Source organism: Microcebus murinus, chromosome 18 (genome assembly GCF_040939455.1).
Source record: "Microcebus murinus isolate Inina chromosome 18, M.murinus_Inina_mat1.0, whole genome shotgun sequence".
NCBI classification, from domain to species: domain Eukaryota; kingdom Metazoa; phylum Chordata; class Mammalia; order Primates; family Cheirogaleidae; genus Microcebus; species Microcebus murinus.
In genome coordinates, this window is record NC_134121.1 from 49,432,277 (window position 1) to 49,452,055 (window position 19,779).

A 19,779-nucleotide genomic window follows, 5' to 3' on the forward strand; every position below is an offset into this window, starting at 1 on the left:
AAAACAAGTCTGTGCTTTTGTGAGCTTATATTCTACTTGTGGGAGCAGCTGGTAAATAAGATAAATACAATATTAGGTTATTTAGTATGAAATGTCTGCTTTCCTTAAGTACTACGTTTGACAGTTGATATCGCTGACACATTGACACTTCTTATGTTTATTGTGAAGGTATGTCCTCATCTTTCAAATGTGTGTTTTGGCTTGTGATTCTTTCAAATTTTTTTAAAACAATTTTTGTGAAACCATGGGCAAGTCAAAAATTCATATTATTTTTGAATATGAATTCCATCAGGGAACCAATGCAGTGCAGACAGCTCAAAATATCAGGGAATGAGGGCCAGGTGGGGTGGCTCACGCCTGTAGTCCTAGCACTCTGGGAGGCCGAGGCAGGAGGATCACTCAAGGTCAAGCCTGAGCAAGAACGAGACCCTGTCTCTACTAAAAATAGAAAGAAATTAATTGGCCAACTAAAAATATATAGAAAAAATATTAAGCGGGCATGGGGGGGCATGCCTGTAGTCCCAGCTACTCGGGAGGCTGAGGCAGGAGGATCGCTTGAGCCCAGGAGTTTGAGGTTGCTGTGAGCTCGGCTGACGCCACGGCATTCTAGCCTGGGCAACAGAGTGAGACACTGTCTCAAAAAAATATATATCAGGGAATGTTTGGGAAAGATGTGGCTAAAGAACACACAGTATGTCAATGGTTTGAAAAGTTCCATTCTGGTGATTTTAATCTTGAAAATGAGCCATGTGAGCAACCTGAGACCAAGGATGGATAGTGATGAGCTGAAAGCTATAGTGGAAGCAAATCTATCTCAACCTATGTGTGAATTAGCAGCAAGGTTTGACATTACTATTCCAACAATACTAGACCATTTGAAACAAATGGGCAAGGTAAAGAAGTTGAATAGATGGGTTCCACATGAATTAAATGAGCATCAGAGGAGAAATCATCTTAAAAGCTTGCCTCTCTTTGCTGTCACGACATAAAGATGAACCATTTTTATACTGTATCGTTATGTGAGATGACAAATGGATTCTTTTTGACAATTGCAGTCATTTGGCACAATGGTCTGATAAAGATGAAGTGCCAAAACATAGTCCAAAACCAAATATTCATCAAAAAAAGCTAATGCTATCTGTTTGGTCCAGTGTTGGTGTTATTCACTACAGCTTTGTAAAACCTGGCTAATTGATTACAGCAGATGTTTACTGCAACCAATTGGATGAAATGATGAGCATATTTGTGATTAAGCTGCCAAGATTGGTGGATAGAGACAGGCCAATCCTCTTGCAAGACAATGCTTGACTACATGTCACACAAACAATGCTGCTCAAACTACAGAGGCTGGATTTGGAAACTTTCTGTCATCTACCGTATTTGCCAGACTTTGTACCAACTGACTACCATTTCCTCCAGGCTTTGGAGCACTTTTTTTTTTTTTCTTTTTTTTTTTTTTGAGACAGAGTTTCACTTTGTTGCCCAGGCTAGAGTGCTGTGGCATCAGCCTAGCTCATAGCAACCTCAAACTCCTGGGCTCAAGCAATCCTTCTGCCTCAGCCTCCCGAGTAGCTGGGACTACAGGCATGCACCACCATGCCTGGCTAATTTTTTCTATATATTTTTAGTTGAGATGGGATCCTGCTCTTGCTCAGGCTGGTCTCAAACTCCTGACCTTGAGTGATCCACCTGCCTTGGCCTCCCAGAGTGCTAGGATTATAGGCATAAGCCACCGCCCCCGGCCTGGACCACTTCTTACAAGGAAAATGCCTTTTGTGATTTCATCGCCACTTGCTCTCCAGGCTTCTCTGAGATATGATGAAATACGCTTTGGATTCAAAATCAGACATTTCATATTTAATGACCTAATATATAGTGAAATTATTCTTATTCATCTTAGTATTCCAAAACTTGGCAAGACACCAGGCCAGTAAGTGTTTTTTAGATAGGCTGATGAGAATGCTAGAGTGAAATTAGGTACATTAAATTAGGAATCAAATGACCTTCATTCTCATCCAGAATCCACTACTAGCTATGTGACTTTGGACAAGGCTCTTACCTTTTCTGGGCCCTACTTTCTTCAGGTGTGAAATTAGAGAATTGGACTAACCCATCTCTGATGTCCCTTTCAGCATTAGTACTCTGATTCCAAGGAATAGATACTTCATTCCAAGGAATTATGTTCAAAGATCCTAAGTCCAGAAGGTCAGACAGTAGACCAAAGACATATGCTTGCCATTGGGATAGGCAAAGTAATGGAATGATGAGAATCACTTGTAGGTAATTCAAGACTGTTTCTTGAAGGAAAAGAATCAGGGATGGAAGGGACAGTGATATTGGAAATGGGTTCTGTGATACTGAGTGCTATGTAAAAAGGTGTGACTGTAAAAGATAAATTACTTGGTTTTAGATTATAAGTAGAGAGAGGAATTGTGTTTAAAAGTAATACAATTAAAGCAAAGAAGAAAAGGTTGAGAGGCCTGGCTCAGGGGTTTGGGCTTGATGTGATAAAAGGGTGTATAGCAGCTTCCTTTGATACTTAGATTTAAGGTGTCAGATAACTGTCATATACTTTCACAGGTATCTAATTTAGGCTTCAATTTCAGGATTATAAATATTTGTGGAACTAGCCAAGAGTCCTAACTCTATCTTTTCATACCCAGACTTGCCCACACAGTAGTATTTCTACAACTTCAGCATCTGTTTTTCTGAGGCAAAATAATGAAACATTGTGTAAAAGTTAGCTGTTAAGTTGGGTAAATGATTCTGGGCTATAAAACTGAATCTTAATATTTGATAGTCATTAAAAATAATTGAGATTTCAAGCAAGTGAACCAACATAGTTTTTTCAACATTGTTATTCCTGAGATTTTTATTACCTGAGTGTAAAACACTTGGCTTTTAGTATAATATTTAGCAAGCTATTTTGATAGTTAAAAATTTTACCTTTAATATTTTCTTTCCCAGGTGCCCAAGGTTCTAATGAAATACTGTCTAAAAAAGCTTCAACCTCACCAAGTTCTAAATCACATCAAGATGCATTATACCCTTCCTCATCTAGTTTTTTGTCAAAGAATAGGACATCCTTTGTTGAAGACTGTGAGTTGTAATGGATATTATTATTTCTTTAGACTACTGCTGAGTTTGGGACAGTAGTTCCTGGGACAATTACTATTGCTATTAATACTTTCGTTGCTTTATATGAAATTCATTTTGGTTTTACATGATCTTATTTGTAAATGTTTGCTTTTAATTATTAGCTCTGATTTCTGCTTAGGATGGTCTTTGTTCACATATTTTTATATCCACTATTTTATGATCTGTATACCCTCCTCTCAAACAAAGACTTGTGTTTTTGTTTTTAAGAATAATAAGAGTCTCTGATACATTACTGTATAACTTGGTGGTATTCAAATTATTAGTGAATGACAAAATATAGCATCTTGAAAAATATTTTCATTCCTTATTATCTCTGGGATTTTCATATAGTAGTATATCATGAAATCATTAATGGCTAACTAGTTTTCTTTTCTTTTTTTTTTTTTTTTTGAGACAGAGTCTCACTTTGTTGCCCAGGCTAGAGTGTCATGGTGTCAGCCTAGCTCACAGCAACCTCAAACTCCTGGGCTCAAGCAATCCTAATGCTTCAGCCTCCCAAGTAGCTGGGACTACAGGAATGCGCCACCATGCCCAGCTAATTTTTTCTATATATATTAGTTGGCCAATTAATTTCTTTCTATTTATAGTAGAGACGGGTCTTGCTCTTGCTCGGGCTGGTTTCAAACTCTTGACCTCGAGCATTCTGCCTGCCTTAGCCTCCCAGAGTGCTAGGATTACAGGCTGTGCCGGCCTAACTAGTTTTCTATCATGTTAATGAACCATAATTTACATAGCCATTCTTCAACCCATTTAGGTTGCTTTCAATTTTTATTATTTTTAGATAACTTTCAGGGAACATTTTTATGATAACATTAAAATTATATCATGATTTAATTAGATTCCTACTTGTTTGCTGAGAATGCATCCCTGGTTTAATTGTTTTTTGTGTGTATTTTGTCCAGTCAAGTTTAAAAAATATTTCTAATTAGTGTGTGTAAACTCGTTTATATAGGGATGTGTGCGTATATACATGTATAAAATCATTTCTATTTTAGAATTTCATTGTAATAGCCACCTTAATTTGTCTCACTAGTGGAAACCCCTTCTGTGAGTATGATTCCAAGTGCTAGGAAGCTAGGGGAGCCTATCCGAGCAGCTATTCTTTTACATCCACCCTACCACCCTTCAGAGCCTCGGGCACCCTGCCCCATAGGAAAAGAATACTTGCGTTCAAGTCGCTACTCCCCGGCTGTGGATTGTACTGGAGAGCACATGGAATCTTCTGTGGTAAGTGGGAAAGCTTGCTTTTAATTGGTTAGAAGCTCATATTTAAAAAGGTCTCTGCTAGCATAGTAATCAAATATACTGCACTAGTCAAAGCATTGTACTTCTTAAAATTTATCTCTATACATCTGCATGTTCTTGTTCTAGGAAGACAGGGACAAGATAATTGTATGAAAAGGGAAATATAAGAGCCAAAACAAACTGAGTATTTTGTGCCAGGCACAGTACTAGGAACTTTACAAGTGTTGAATAATTTACTCCTCAAAACAACTCTAGCTACTATATTTATTTTCCATGGGGAAAAGCCGATAGAGGTTAAGTATTAATATCTTATCTGAGAGTACACAGCAGTCATAGAGTCAAGATTTGAACCTCAGGCATTCTGACTTCAGAATCCATATTGTGTATCCTTAATTAATAATTTAGGCCAGGCATGGTGCCTCAAGCCTCTAACCCCAGCAGTTTGAGAGGCTGAGGTGGGAGGATTGCTTGAGGCCAGGAGTTTGAGACCAGCCTCAGCAAGAAGACAAGACACCATCTTGACAAAAAGTAAAAAAAATTAGCCAGGCATGGTAGAGTTCTTGTATAGTCCCAGGAGACAGGTGAGAGCATGACTTGAGCCCAGGAGTTTGAGGCTGCAGTGAGCTATGATCCTTTTACTGCCTTCCAGCCTGGGTGACAGATATTCTGTCTCTTGACGTGGGCTGCAGTTAAATGGGAGTGTTCATATTGAAATAATTCATTGACCTGAACACTATACTTCATTTAAAAAGTTTTTTAAAATGTGATTATCATTGCTATTTTTCTAAAAAGTATTAAATTTACTTCAATAGAAAAAGATACTGAAGTAAAATTGAAGCTGTCATTAAACATCAAATGTTTCTTCACCATAAGAGGTATTTTCCAAAAGATTCCCTCTAAGGTTAATAAATAATTAAAAATGTTAAGAGCTTTTATTCATATTTTGGGAGGTTTCATCTTTGTTTGAACTGTTTCAATTTTGGACAGCCTTTATTGACTCCTGATACAAAAGATAATGACTTGAATACTTCCCACTTGAAGTTTGATCATTTTTTCATTGTCCAGGTATAGCTATAACCCCTGAAATTTCATGTTTCAGAACACCTTACCTACCTCTTTGAATGGCATCCTGAGCCACACTTTATTTCTGAGCACAAGTTTATGTTAACAGACATTGCTCCATTCCTTAGACATTAGGTGTCAATAGGGTATTTTGACAAATGCATTTAAAAACAAACATGGAGATTGAAGGGACCCAGCTTTGTGCCACAGGTCCTTCCTTCCCATTCCCCAAATGTTTTTGTGTATCTTCTTTGTAACTTTTACAAATCAACTTTTTTCTGTTTTTAATAGGAACCTGATGATAGCGTTTTCCTAACTTCCAAATTGCCTAAAGATAGCAAACAGGAAATATGTCCAGCTCAGGCAGCCCAGGTCCAAGGCCCTAGGACAAGGAAGCTTACCAAAGGGAAAAGGTAACATTACTGCTGTCTTTAGTGTTTACAATCTGTTTGCAAAGGGATTTGAAAAGTAGTAAGGGGTGTACTCTCCAAATTTAGCTGTCAAGACCAGTATGAAATGTTTGTTAAGGCATGTATTGTAGTTATTTTAAACTAAGTAATATATACCTGGCTACTTAAGTGTCATATGGGGTCACTTATTACAGAAATGAAAACAGAGGTGCAGCCTCATCCTGGGTTTCACCTTCCCCCCAGAGGCCAAGAAAGAGGTTAACAGAACAAGAATTACATGCAGTATCAGAGAAACTCTCTCAACGACTCTCGGAACTTGATTGGGTAAGTCTTGTGTTTTTTAATCTATATTGAGATTGTTGTGGGTTAGTGGGCATTTAAGTGATGTCACCATTGAAGATGAGGTATTAGAAGATGAATTGTGTCTTAGTTACTGTGAAAATGTTCCAGAAGTCAGGCAGGTAGGATATGAAAAATGATCTTTTAGCCTTTGATGATTTAACCAAATTTGGTACAGATATATCCAAATTTTATTGAATTCTGATGAAAACTGAATCATTTGACATAAATGATTATGCTAAACCATTTATTTTCAGATGTACCTACTACAGTTTCCCTTTGTCACTAAAGACAAATGTGGTATAAAATGGGTAGATCACTTATTCTCAAAAAATACAATATTACAGTTTTGGGTTGTCATTGAATGAATTTATTAAATCTGTTTTATTCTGTAGTTTATTGAAACTGAATTGTCCATAGCCCTGATACATACTCTTTAAAAATTAGGCTGGGTGCAGTGGCTCATGCCTGTAATCCCAGCACTTTAGGAGGTTGAGGCAGGAGTATTGCTTGAGCCCAGGAGTTCAAAACCAACTTGGGCACAACATTTTGTGTAGAGACCTAGTTCTCTATGCAAAAAAAAATTTTTTTTAATTAGCTGGGCGTTGGTGGTGCACATCTATACTCTTAGCTACTCACGAGGTGAAGGCAAGAATATTGCTTGAGCCCAGGAGTTGGAGGCTGCAGTGCACTATGACTGTGGCACTGCACTCCAGCCTGGGCAACAACAAAGCAAGACCCTATCTCTAAAAAAAATAAAATAACCAAAAAACTAAACATGTATAAGCAATATCTGAAAATTTGTTATTAATGACTATCAAAGAAAGCTTTTTAAAGGTTATGTCTGTTTACCACTACCAATTTACATTCTGCTGAAATTAGTGAAAGATGTTGAAAAGAATTTTCTCAATAGATGTTAAGAAGTGCCCTGGGTGATCGAATTAGAGAAAAGCCTGATCATAAAGAAGAAGAAATTGGAAATGAAGAGGTAGAGAATGGAAATGAGGAGACACTATCTCAGCACAGTGACAGCATCGTGGAGTATGGGCCGAAGAAGCCCAGGCCAGGTACTTATCCAAGAGAGACCGAGAATAGGGATGCCCACGTCAACTACCTAGGCAGTTCCATTTGTTCTTAATGTCTTTTTTTCTCATCTTAAATATTTCAGAAATATAGAAAAGGATCAAAAATATTATCAAACACCTGGATCTTCACCATCTAGAAGTAGCAGGTGTTAACAAATATATTTGCTTTAACCCTTTTGTGTTTAGCCACTTCAATACAGCGCTCACCAGCCACAAAAGCTTGCTCACAGCCGGCACTCATAGTCCGCACGATAGTTTGTGCTGTGCATGGATGACGAATCCGTTTTGCTCTTGTGTGATAAGGAAAGCTTTAAACCACTGATAGCTTGTTTGACTTTACAGGCAGCTTTACTTGTAATGTAAATCAGAATAGGTAACATATACACATGTTTTTATTACATTATTTTTAAATGTTCACAATTTTATTTTGATAAATGAAAAATTAGAAAAGTCAATTCAAAATTATAGACTAAAGTCGATGCTCGGCTGTGCGCCTTCATATCATGGCTGTGGGCTACAGTCGACGCTTGGCTGTGCTCGTTCATCTGTGGCTATTGACTTTAGCTGTGAAGACCAAGCGTTGACTATCAACGCTTGTACCAAAGTGGTTAAGAAATAAAATAGGCCAGGCGCAGTGGCTCACGCCTGTAATCCTAGCACTATGGGAGGCCAAGGCAGGCGGATTACTCAAGGTCAGGAGTCCGAAACCAGCCTGAGCCAAGAGCGAGACCTCGTCTCTACTATAAATAAAAAAGAAATTGGCCAACTAATATACATAGAAAAAATTAGTCGGGCATGGTGGTGCATGCCTGTAGTCCTAGCTACTCGGGAGGCTGAGGCAGCAGGATTGCTTGAGCCCAGGAGTTTGAGGTTGCTGTGAGCTACGCTGACACCATGGCACTCACTCTAGCCAGGGCAACAAAGTGAGACTCTGTCTCGAAAAAGAAATAAAATAGTAGGCCGGGCATGGTGGCTCATGCATGTAATCCTAACACTCTGGGAGGCCGAGGCGGGAGGATTGCTTGAGCTCAGGAGTTCGAGACCAGCCTGAGCAGAGCGAGACCCCGTGTCTACTAAAAAAAAAAAAAAAAAAAAAAAATTAACTGGGCATGGTGGCACATGCCTATAGTCCCAGCTACTCGGGAGCCTGAGGCAGTAGGATCACCTGAGCCCAGGAGTTTGAGGTTGCTGTGAGTTAGGCACCCTAGCCCAGGCAACAGAGTGAGCCTCTGTCTCAAAAAAAAAAATAGAAAAACTCCTTTGGTCTCCCCATAGACCTCTTTTCCCAGCCCTTGATGAAACCCCCATCTTTAACAGTTTATATATTACTTGTCTATTGTTTTGTTTTTATTATTAAATTTATATAGATATCATTCTGCAACTTGCTTTTTTGGTAACATTGTCTTGGAAATCTATTTATGTTGATACTTACAGAATCCAGTCTATTTATATTAACTCCAGTGTAACAATATAAGTTCTTACAGTATACCCCATTTGTATGAGTATATACATCACTATCAATTTCCCTTATTGCTGGACATGTAGATTGTTTCCAGTTTTCATTTCTACAAAAAATTCTGCAATGAACAGCCTGTAACACAGACAAGGGTTTCTCTAGGATCTATATCTAGTAGAATTTCTGGATCATTTCTTTATTGTTGTCAACTTGCCCACCAGAGTGATTGCACCAGTTTATACTCGTGTCAGCAGTTTTGGGTTTGCCATAGCCTTGCAAGTACTTCCTACCCTTGATCTTCCATTGTTCAAATCCAAACAATTATCCTGTCTTCTACCAACTAAAATTCTGCATATTTTATATTTAATTTTATCTACTTTGGTCATCCATTGTTTTTTTTCATCCAAAACTTCCTTAACCTTTTCAGTTGTTCTTTTACTCCTTCAAGAATAATCTTTCCTTCTCTTGATTATTTCATCTTTTCCCTTAAAACTTGACTCAGCTAATCTCTAGGTAGCCTTACCCAGTGACCTCCATGTTTCCCCATTTGTCTACATACACATGATATTCCATTGCAAAAACACACTGTGTAAGTTAAAATGTTATTTTAATTGAGTCTTCAGTTTCTAAAGAATGCATCATGGACATATGTCATTTAAAATAGTGCATTTCTGCATTTGCTAGAGAGTCTAAAGATAAAATAGTACAAGTCAGTTTTTAAAAATGTCTTCTTTAAAATGAATTTGAAAGATTCGGATTAAAAGTATGAAATGAAAAGAAAAATAAAAACTCAGGGAAATTTGAATTCTCTGGGAAAATTTATTTATAAAGGTATCAAACTAACTCAACCCTTAGAGCTATGTAGAATTAACTGCTTTTCCAAAAAGGTATGGAATCCCCCCTCTTCACAGCCAGCAGATGCCTAAGCACATCTATACACATGGAACATAAAAAGGTTTGTGGAGAGAAGTGGTTTGGTTTGTTTGGTCTTTTAGGCAGTGTGGAATTAGGAGGGCTAGATTGCTAAGTAGGGAAGAATCAGGACCACTTAGACAATGCTTAACTACATGATATAATATATGTATATATACTTACATCCTAGCTCCTTAGCATCTTGATAGGTAAAAGGATAGCAGATGCACTGCTCAATTTGCCTTTTCTCCCTCCCTACTCTGCCCCATTACCTAGAGCACCGTCCATAGGCTTTTGTGCACAGGAGGCATTCCACATGTTGAATTCAGTCCAAAGTTGAATATAGAACCTAAGTACTTCTTTGAGACAGCACACCTGTATGTGCATTTGTCTGTTTACTTGGTGTAGCTAAACATACAAATTCAAATGAGTCATAGTAGAGAGTACATTTAACACATTTACTAAATCCAAAGAGACTAATGAGTGAAAGCCAACTATTTGGATTTCAACTTAACATTTCTGGCTATCAGGATCTAATGGTACATGTCTTTTCTGTGTTGCAGGACTTTCCATGCATAGGAGGTCACCCTACAGATCCCATTCACTCTCTCCATCTCCAGTTAACAAACACAAACAGTTCCACACAGAGAGAAAAAGGCAGCACAAGCCAAAAGAAACAGATACCCTCCAATTCCGAGCAAAGGTACTTCCCCATCTCTTAACTACCATTGAGCAGCAGGGTAGCACCGTTATCCCTCAGCCAGATGCTATCATGAACGTGCGATTGATTAAAGGGTTAAAATGCCTTTAATACTCCTTTTTGTTGTTATTCCTTCCTTCCCTCCCATCTCTAAAATACATTTAATATTCTTGAGCTGAGTGGACAACAGAAAGCTGTGTGACATAGCTCATATCCCCCTTAGGAAGTATAAAATTACACTTGTGAAACTCTTAAGAAAATAACCTGGTCAGACAAAGCTCAGCCTTCCAGTGGATTAAGAAAGAGGAGATCAGTGTGGGTTGGTATTTTCAGAGAGACCTTCAGCGATGAAGGAGATTTGAGGTGGATTAAGTGTGATAGGCCACTTGAGCTACAGAGAAGATGAGAAAGTGCCCAAGACAGGCATGAGAGGACGTGGTTGGGATTCAACACAGGAGACTGGTCTGATACCAAGGAAAAACTTCCATGCAACAGGGACTTTAAAATGTATTAATAGTATGACTTTAGAATGCTCAAGTTGTTTGCCATAGGAGGTTTTATAGTGGCTTTATAATATGGTAGGATTTATAATGGTGAGAAACTGAGATGTTTTATAATAGTTACAATCAGTGTAACTTAGCATATAACTTCCATTCAGGGGAATATCAAAACAATTATAATACCCCATCTCTACTATAAAAATAGAAAGAAATTAATTGGCCAACTAATATATATATATATATATATATATATATATATAAAAAAAAAATTAGCCGGGCATGGTGGCTCATGCCTGTAGTCTCAGCAACTCAGGAGGCTGAGGCAGTAGGATTGCTTGAGCCCAGGAGTTTGAGGTTGCTGTGAGCTAGGCTGATGCCTTGGCACTCACTCTAGCCTAGGCAAGAAAGCGAGACTCTGTCTCAAAAAAAAAAAAAGAAAAAAATTATAGTAACTGAACAAAAAAATACATTATGTAAAATTTCATTTTATGTTCCAATTACATACCTGTTAAAATAACATGTATTTATGATACAAAGCTTGAAAGGAGCTTAAAAAAGTAAGCTTGATACTTTAGGGGAGGCAGGTCCTAGGTGAATTTTTTTCCTTCATTTGTATATGTTTTAATAACTATAATATCCTATGACCTTTTTCCCCTCTAGGCATTCACTGACGCATTTGAAAGGGAACTAAGAAGAAATAAAGTTCAAGAGAATATTGGACCTCTAAGGATAAATGAGGAGGAGGAGGAGGAGGAAACAGTGGGTAAAAGTCTCCACTATAATAAATGCCATTTGATCACACCAGTGAGAAGTATAGATCTTTCCAAAAGAAAAGGACCTTAATCATAATCATTAGCTCTTTAGAAAAAGGCAGGATTTCGTGATATGGCAAGATGTGGTACTTGCCACATCTTGCCATATCAAATGAGAAAACTACATTTTTTTTCTGCCTAAAACTTCTATCCGTTTTTAAGGGTTTATTGCTTAGCAATTCACCAGGGGTTTAAAAAATAGTCTAGGCCAGGAGTCCTCAAACTTTTTAAACAGGGGCCCAGTTCACTGTCCCTCAGACCATTGGAGGGCTGGACTATAGTTTAAAAAAAAACTATGAACAAATTCCTATGCACACTGCACATATCTTATTTTGATGTAAAAAAACGGGCCAAAACACCCACATATGGCCCATGTGCCATAGTTTGAGGACACCTGGTCTAAGCTGACAAAGGAGAATGAGACAGTCCCGGGTGCTCTGGACCTGGTTGTAAGAAACTGAAAGCATAAGTTTTCTTGCTTTCCAAAACCATGGGGAAAATGTTTATGCTAAAATGTTAATGAACAAAACAAGATATACAGTTTAGCTGCAACAAAGCATACTGCATAGTGGCTTGAATTTTTTTAATCTGCATGGAAGAAGTTCTCAAAGAAATGTACATTGAAATAGTAATAGTGAAGGGAAAAAAACATTAATAGTGGTTGTATTTAGGGTGTGGGACTGTGATGACTGAAACTTGAGAAAGATTCAATGCTTTTTCGAATTCCAAGGGATGCCAGAGGCTAAAAGATGCCTTTAACTTAGAGTGGATGAATACTAACCAGATTTTAGAAATTTGAAGTAATGTGGTTTGGCTGGGAAGTAGTTAGCTATTTTTGTCAATATGTAATATTTAAGATGATGTATGAAAGAGTTGTTAGATCTTTTATTTCTATTCTGTTTTATATCTGCTTCTAAGGAAAAAATATACAGAGACGCTGTTCATAAAAGAACTCCAGAACGTAGTCAGCCTTGGAAGGTTTACTCCAGAAAAACCACAGCTCAAAGTCCAAGAGGTGGCTTCCCAAAGGCAAATAAAGCACTTCCAAGTAAGAACCACAGAATTGTACTTCATGGAAAACTGGCAGCCTTTGAAAGTGTGTGCTACATTCCAAGGACACAGCACTGAAAACTAACGTCTACCAGTTAGCTGGAGAAAGTTCTTTCTTTTTATCTCTGCCATATTCCTGATTTTATGTAAAGAGAGCTAAGACTCTTAAATAAGGAAGTACCTTACAGAGGCCGGTATTATTGGCACCAAAGGAATGCCAAGACTCCTACCTGCTGGTTCAGTTTTAGCCTCATTCTGTTCACTCACTCTGTTTGCATTTTTTCCCTGGGAAATGGGTAGAACAAAAGGAATGTTCCAAGTTAAGTAGACAGCCTGTCTGGTTCCTGTACGTTGACAGCGCCAATGTGTGTCAGGGTCTTGTTACAAGGAAACAAGGTCATGTAAAATGCCAGGCTTCCAACTCTACCTCATAGACTGCAGGGACCTTCCCATGGGAGAGGGACGTTCTAAGCACATGCCTATCAGAGAGCTGAGGAGTCTGCCATTTTAACATACTCAGAGCATCTGTCCATAGGCATTGAGGCAGCAGCTGAGCAGTTCGGATGGACTTCTCAGGACCAGCATGTCATCAGTCAGAACTGTTGAGCTTATTTTTGTTCTTACCAATAGTTGGCTTACTTCAATGGAAGAAGGAATGCAGAAGTAATAAGTATATTTAGAATCATTCTTTTCAGGATCAGAACCACGTCACATAGATAAGCTATGATCTACCGGGGAGGAAGGCTGAGAGTTGTCAGCAAGTCTCTCACATTAAGAGCATCTCATTTTACTTTGCAGTGAAAGTGAATGAACACAGTCTCCTGCCGCTTATGCTGGAGCAGTTTCCATTTCTCTATGTGTCTGGCCCAACGTTAAGCAAGATGTGGAAACAGCAAATTGCACAGGTTGAACAGCTCAAAAAAGATGCATATAGAGAAAATCGATCAAAGAAGAAACTCCAGGATGAAGTAAGTTACTTTCAGTCTTAACCTGGGTATTTAAACCTTAAGAATCTAGTGAACAGCATTATTAACATATTCGCTCGTGTCCACTTAAAGATAGAAGAGGCCCTAAGAAGGCATGACCTCCTCACTGCCCTTGTCAAGAAAGAATATGAACATAACAAGAGACTGGTATGTGAAGAGCAAATTGGGTGTTATAATTTTGAATTTACAAGTTATATCCTTTCCTTTATTTTTACCAGCTGGGCAACAGTTCCTTACCTGTAACACCTGTAGAAGTATCTAGAGCAGGCGTCCTCAAACTACGCCCCGTGGGCCACATGCGGGTGTTTTTGCTCGTTTGTTTTTTTACTTCAAGATATGTGCAGTGTGCACAGGAATTTGTTCATAGTTTTTTTTTAAACTATAGTCCGGCCCTCCAACGGTCTGAGGGACAGTGAACTGGCCCCCTGTTTAAAAAGTTTGAGGACCCCTGATCTAGAGCTTTAACCAAAATTGATGGGGGTGCTGGGTACTTTATATACAGTTTCATTTAGTCTTTACAGTATGTGTTAAAGATATTTTCCATGAAATGAAAATCCTGAGGCTTTGAGGTGTTAGGTAACTTGCCCTGGATCTCAGCATGATAAGCAGAGGGGAGAGTTGAGATTTTAATCCAGAAGCTTTCTACCTCCATAGTCCCTCCGTCCTAAAGGGTGCCAAGTGGTTGTAACTTAGATGCTTTTTGTCCTCCCCCGTCTCTCCCAGGGCCGAAGTAGTTTACCAGCCTCCATTGTAATTTGGGCTGGGAATCATCCTTAGAACATTATTCCCTATTGAGTATAACAAAGGGGGAGGTCAGAAATAGTCTGCCAAGGGAAGAAATTTGAAAAACTTTTCATTAAGTCTAGAGATAAGCCCTGAGAACTATAACCAGTTCTGAAAGCTCTTCTCAAAGCTGTCTGCATGTTGTGCTTTGGTTTGGGGGGAGAAACACAAATATCCAAAACGCCTAAGTACAAGATGTCACTTCATCTTTACTTTGTCAGATATTGTCTAATCAAATACTCTTGGGAACTCAAGCTTTCCTTGAAAGTGCCCTTTTCCTACTGCTTTCGAGCTGGCATCTGAGTGTGTCTTAGCGACCTCCTGGTGGAGTGGGGAGGTGAGGCGCTCAGCTTGGGGCTTGCTGGGGCTGCTGAAGGGCTTCCAGGGCTCAGCGGTCTTTCACAGTCCACACCAGGCAGTAGGCCCCCAGCCCTCTGGATGGGGAGTGGGGAGATGAGAACCCTCGAGTCTGCCGCCTCCTATTTCTTATCCTTTTCCCTTCCCCTTTCTTAGCAAGATTTCAAGGACCGTATTCATAGACAGAGGTTTACCCAATCAAAGATAAAGGAAAGTCATCAACAAATCGTTCGTGCTCGGAAATACTATGACGACTATAGAGTCCAGCTGCGTGCCAAAATGATGAGAATGAGGACCCGGGAAGAAATGGTAAATATGGCTTTTCTGTTGTGCCGTGGTAAGAAGGTGATTTTTATTTTACCTTCCAGAACCACTACCTTTTTTGCGACTCCTGTCCCAGTTTGAATCCAAAACCCCAAATGAAGGTCTTAAAAATCTGCTTGTGAGAATTTATACTTGTTCATGCTTCGTTTTATGACTCCTGTCTGTTGTCTCCATGGCCCTCATCTTAATGTGAAGTCTTATGTTACATGTATGAGGCAGCAAAAACTGAGTACTCTCCAGCACAATGGCTTTAAGGGTTTGGGAGCATGTTATAAGAGACAGGAATTTAGACCAGTCACAGTGGCTCACACCTGTAGTCCTAGCACTTTGGGAGGATTGCTTGAGGGCAGGAGTTCAAGATCAGCCTGGGCAACATAGCAAGACCCCGTCTCCACAAAAGATAAAAGAAGTTAGCCAGGCATGGTGTCACACACCTGTAGTCCCAGCTACTTGTGAGGCTGAGGCAGGAGGATTGCTTGAGCCCTGGAGTTCGAGACTGGTGTGATCACACCACTGCACTCCAGCCTGGAAAATAGAGTAAGACCCTGTCTCTTAGAATTCCACATAAAGTCAGGAATAGTGTAGGACAGCTGTGGTGTGAGGGGTTTTCACAAGGTATTTGCTGTCTCATTTAAAACTGAAATGACTAATCTTTGGGATCTCAAACTAGCAATAAATTTTATCTCTAGAGTAAAAGATAGTAATTATAGTTAACTGGATTCAATACTTCTAGAGGAAGACATTACTAAGGCTTTAGGAGATTAAGTAACTTGTCTAAGGTAACACAGCTAATGAATGCATGGTTGTCAGAACCAGTTCTCCTACCAGGAAGTCTTACTAACGAAGGGAGGACAAGTGGGCATGTCCAAACTTTGTCCCTGAAGAACTTGTTATACAGTGGCCTACCCAAATGATAACCAGTTATACACATGTGGGTGTGGCATTGTTCTGCTCTGGGCTTCTTTCCCAAAACCAGTAAACACTCTGTGATACATGAAAAGATGCTGAATATCATTAGTCATTAAAGAAATACAAATCAAAACCATGATGAGATACCACTCACACCACTAAGCCGATACCACTAGGATGGCTAAAATAAGTATTGGCTAGGATGTAGTGAGCTTGGAACCCTCATGCAGGGCTGGTGGGGTTATAAAATGGTACAAACTGCTCTGGTAAACAATTTGGCAGTTCCTCAAAAGGTTACCACAAGGTCATATAGGATTACCATGTGAGCCAGCAATTTTACTCTTAGATATATATCCATACAAAAACCTGTACACAGAAGTTTATAGCACCATCACTTATAATAGCCAAAAAGGGGAAACACACATACCATCAGCTGATGAATGGATAAACAATGTATATACATAGAGTATTTGGCAATAAAAAGGAATAAAGTACTGATACATGCCACAATATAGATGAACCTTGAAAACATGCTAAGTGAAAGCAGCCAGATACAAAAAGCCATGAATTATGATTCCATTTATATGAAATGTCCAGAATGGGCAACTCCAGAGTCAGAAAGTAGATTACTGGTTTCAGGGGCTACAGAGACGAGAGCGATTGCTTATGGGTGTGGGGTTCCTTCTGGGGATGATGAAAATGTTCTGTAATTGTGACGATTGCACAGTTCAATATAATCAAAACATACCAAATCACATTTTAAAAGGGCGATTTTTATGGTATGTGAATACTACCTGAATAAAGTTTTTAAAAAAATCTTTGTGAAATACAATTGGTATGTACTATATGTACTAGTTGAACAAAATGATTATACTTAGTGAAAGTTCAACATAACTTTATGATTAACTGACAGATATTTAAGAAACTGTTTGAAGAAGGTTTACAAATTCAGAAGCAAAGATTACGAGACCTAAGAAACTATGCCAAAGAAAAGCGAGATGAACAAAAGAGACGGCACCAGAATGAACTGGACTCAATGGAGAACTACTATAAGGGCCAGGTGGGTTCTGTCACTTGCTTATATTACAAAGTGCTTAATCCTGACCGCCTGTGTTAAAAGCTTAGTCCGACAATAAACTTCCACATGTTTAACTCAGAACTTTGCATTATACAGGTTAGACTGACCCTATTTTCAAGATTGAAATTTAAAATAAGCTCATACTTGACCATGGTACAGAATATATATTGCCCTATTTCCATTGAAATAAAGATTTTAAGCCTATAAACATTAAGCATAAGAATTTCTGCATTTGGACTACAAACGTTAAATATTTGGTTTTTTTCTTTCCTATGAACAGTTTTCATTGCTGGCAGAAGCCATATCACAGGAACGTCAAGAACTCAAAGCCAGAGAGAAATCTCAGGCCCAGGTAACAATTAACAGGATGACTAACTTATTTACATTTTTAGGAAATAGAAAACAACTATACCTTTTAAAGGAATAAATAAAATACTAAGAAAATCCATCTATGATCCAAGATATTTCTGCTATGATTTTAACTTTACCTGTTTATGGTCTCTGTAAGAGCTGCTGCCAAGTTATTAGAATTATTGGAGGAGCCTGATTAGCTGGAATGTGGAGAGGGAATAGAAGTAGCTGAAGGCCTGGATGAATGTTGTGACTAGACGGATAATATGTGTTCTCTTTTAGACATTACATAAGGTGAAGAGGGAGCTGAGATCTAAGATGGAGAAGGAAATTCAGCAGCTGCAGGACATGATAACACAGAATGACGACGATGCTTTCTTCCGGGAACTGGAAGCTGAGCGCTTCAGATCTCGGCTTCAGCTGGCTTCCTTTCAGTACAGTAAAAACCCCTTCCTGTGAGGCCAGACTTCAAAGGTAAAGTTTTAGAGGCCTTTACCAGGACAGCTAGAACTGAGCCAGTAAACAGTCTAAACCAGAAAAATCATTTTTAAATGCCTTATCTATGTTCACTCCAATACTTTTTATGAAATAATTTTTTAAATAAAAAGTTTTCTTGAAAGCTTACTGCTGCTTTTGAATTTATGACCTAAACCCTGAAAAGGAGGACTCTTGATTAGTCATATGTGTGCTAAAACATTTAAGCTTTTGAGCAGCCAGCTCCTGAGCCTTACTGCTTTAGGTGAACAAAAATAGTAAATTTTTAAAAAAGCACGAGGACAAAAAAGAAACCTCTAATTCATTATAGATGAAATGTGGCTGGTCATAAAAAGGTGGGCCTTAGGGTGAACCCTGATGATAGTGTTTATGTGGGTTTTTCACAACATGGCTGGGAGATAGGAGGATCTGTGTGTTGTGGCTTCTATCGGTGGGTAGAAGACAGCAGTGAGGAGAGGTGAAGCGGGTAAAGCCAGACTGCATGCTTCCAAGGAGCACTAGTGATTGCCAGTGGGAAGGAGGCATAATGGCTGAAGTAGGCAAGAGTGCACCAATTCCATCTCTGGTATGGGGAGACATGAGGAAAAAGAGAACTCACACTTAGGGTAGTGTCTTCCATGGAGAGGAAGGCTCCGGTGAAGGCCAAGAGCTGGAGGGAAGCTTCAGAGCAGCTGAGGATATGGAGACTTTGCTGATTAAAGCCAGGGTGGTAGAGGGTGCCAAGACAGGAGTGGGGGAGAAGAGGCATCCATCAGGACATGGAAAAGTACGGGGGATGAGTGAATGAATGAAGAGAGGCCGAAGGCATGAAGTGGTGAGATCTGATTGTCCCTAGAGAAAAGAGTAGGCAACCTCTGGGTGGGCTGCTGTGGTCCTGAGTGCTGACCTCTTGGAATGGCAGCTCACAGGAGGTGGGCCAGCAGGCAGGCGCTTCCTAGGGGAAAGGCTTGGTGGCTGAGGAAGTTTGGAGCATAAGACATGCAGACAACCATGACATGCTGTGACAAGTCAACAAGCATGGGAAACACATAAGCAGCAGCTAGACACCCAAGAGATAGAATGTAAGTTCTTAAAAAATGTTATAGAGAAAAATGACAAAGTAGATCAAGATAAATACCCACAATATATTCTTGAGTAAAATAAGCAAATTTTAAAGTGTGATGCTATTGAAAAAACTATGGAATGAGTGGGTATAATGCAATATGAATACAAATACAGAAAAAGGTCTTAGAAGAATGAAGGATATTCCCCAAACATGATAGGTGTGACTGAATGGTAGATTATATAAGTTTTAACTCTTTGCTCAATATACTTTAATACTATTTAGATTTGTTCAAATAAGCCTAGCAATGCTTTTATAATTTTTTTAAAACATAAAATATTTAGCAAGACTCTTAGGTGCTAGTTCTGGTGACCAGGTGGCAGTTGGTGCTCTTGACCAAGCTAAGGAGTAACCAGGAATAACCAAAAGATAGAATTTGAGAGAACTGACGAGGGGAGGGGAGGGATAGGGTTGCTCAAAGTCAGAAGATAGACAAAAGATGACAACACATTTTTTAAAAATTGAAAGCAAATGAAGTGCTAACTCAGCGAGTGGAGGGCGTTAAGATTCAGGCAGGATGGAGAGGGAATCAGATGTGAATGAGGCGAGTTTGCCCAGAATAGGAAAGGCTCATTGTCATGGTGCACGCACTTGAACGTGACTTAGAACTGTGCTATAACTCTGTTGTGTATGGACACAGCAGGCTGTTACAGAATGAGGGGCT

General features: G+C 39.1%; 1 protein-coding gene across 1 annotated transcript in view; it reads left to right on the top strand.

The window, feature by feature from the left end:
- CEP95 (centrosomal protein 95) overlaps positions 1–18,182 on the top strand; it is a 30,822-nt gene extending 12,640 nt beyond the window's left edge. Inside the window, exons 7-20 of the mRNA XM_012747336.3 lie at positions 2,968–3,099; positions 4,193–4,386; positions 5,758–5,879; positions 6,071–6,200; positions 7,129–7,282; positions 10,232–10,371; positions 11,529–11,627; positions 12,599–12,728; positions 13,529–13,698; positions 13,789–13,863; positions 15,013–15,165; positions 17,003–17,149; positions 17,448–17,519; positions 17,801–18,182. Coding sequence (XP_012602790.2) covers positions 2,968–3,099; positions 4,193–4,386; positions 5,758–5,879; positions 6,071–6,200; positions 7,129–7,282; positions 10,232–10,371; positions 11,529–11,627; positions 12,599–12,728; positions 13,529–13,698; positions 13,789–13,863; positions 15,013–15,165; positions 17,003–17,149; positions 17,448–17,519; positions 17,801–17,977 — 1,895 coding nt within the window. The 3' untranslated portion in view covers positions 17,978–18,182. The remainder of the gene's footprint in view (positions 1–2,967; positions 3,100–4,192; positions 4,387–5,757; positions 5,880–6,070; positions 6,201–7,128; positions 7,283–10,231; positions 10,372–11,528; positions 11,628–12,598; positions 12,729–13,528; positions 13,699–13,788; positions 13,864–15,012; positions 15,166–17,002; positions 17,150–17,447; positions 17,520–17,800) is intronic.
- The last annotated feature ends 1,597 nt before the right edge of the window (positions 18,183–19,779 follow it).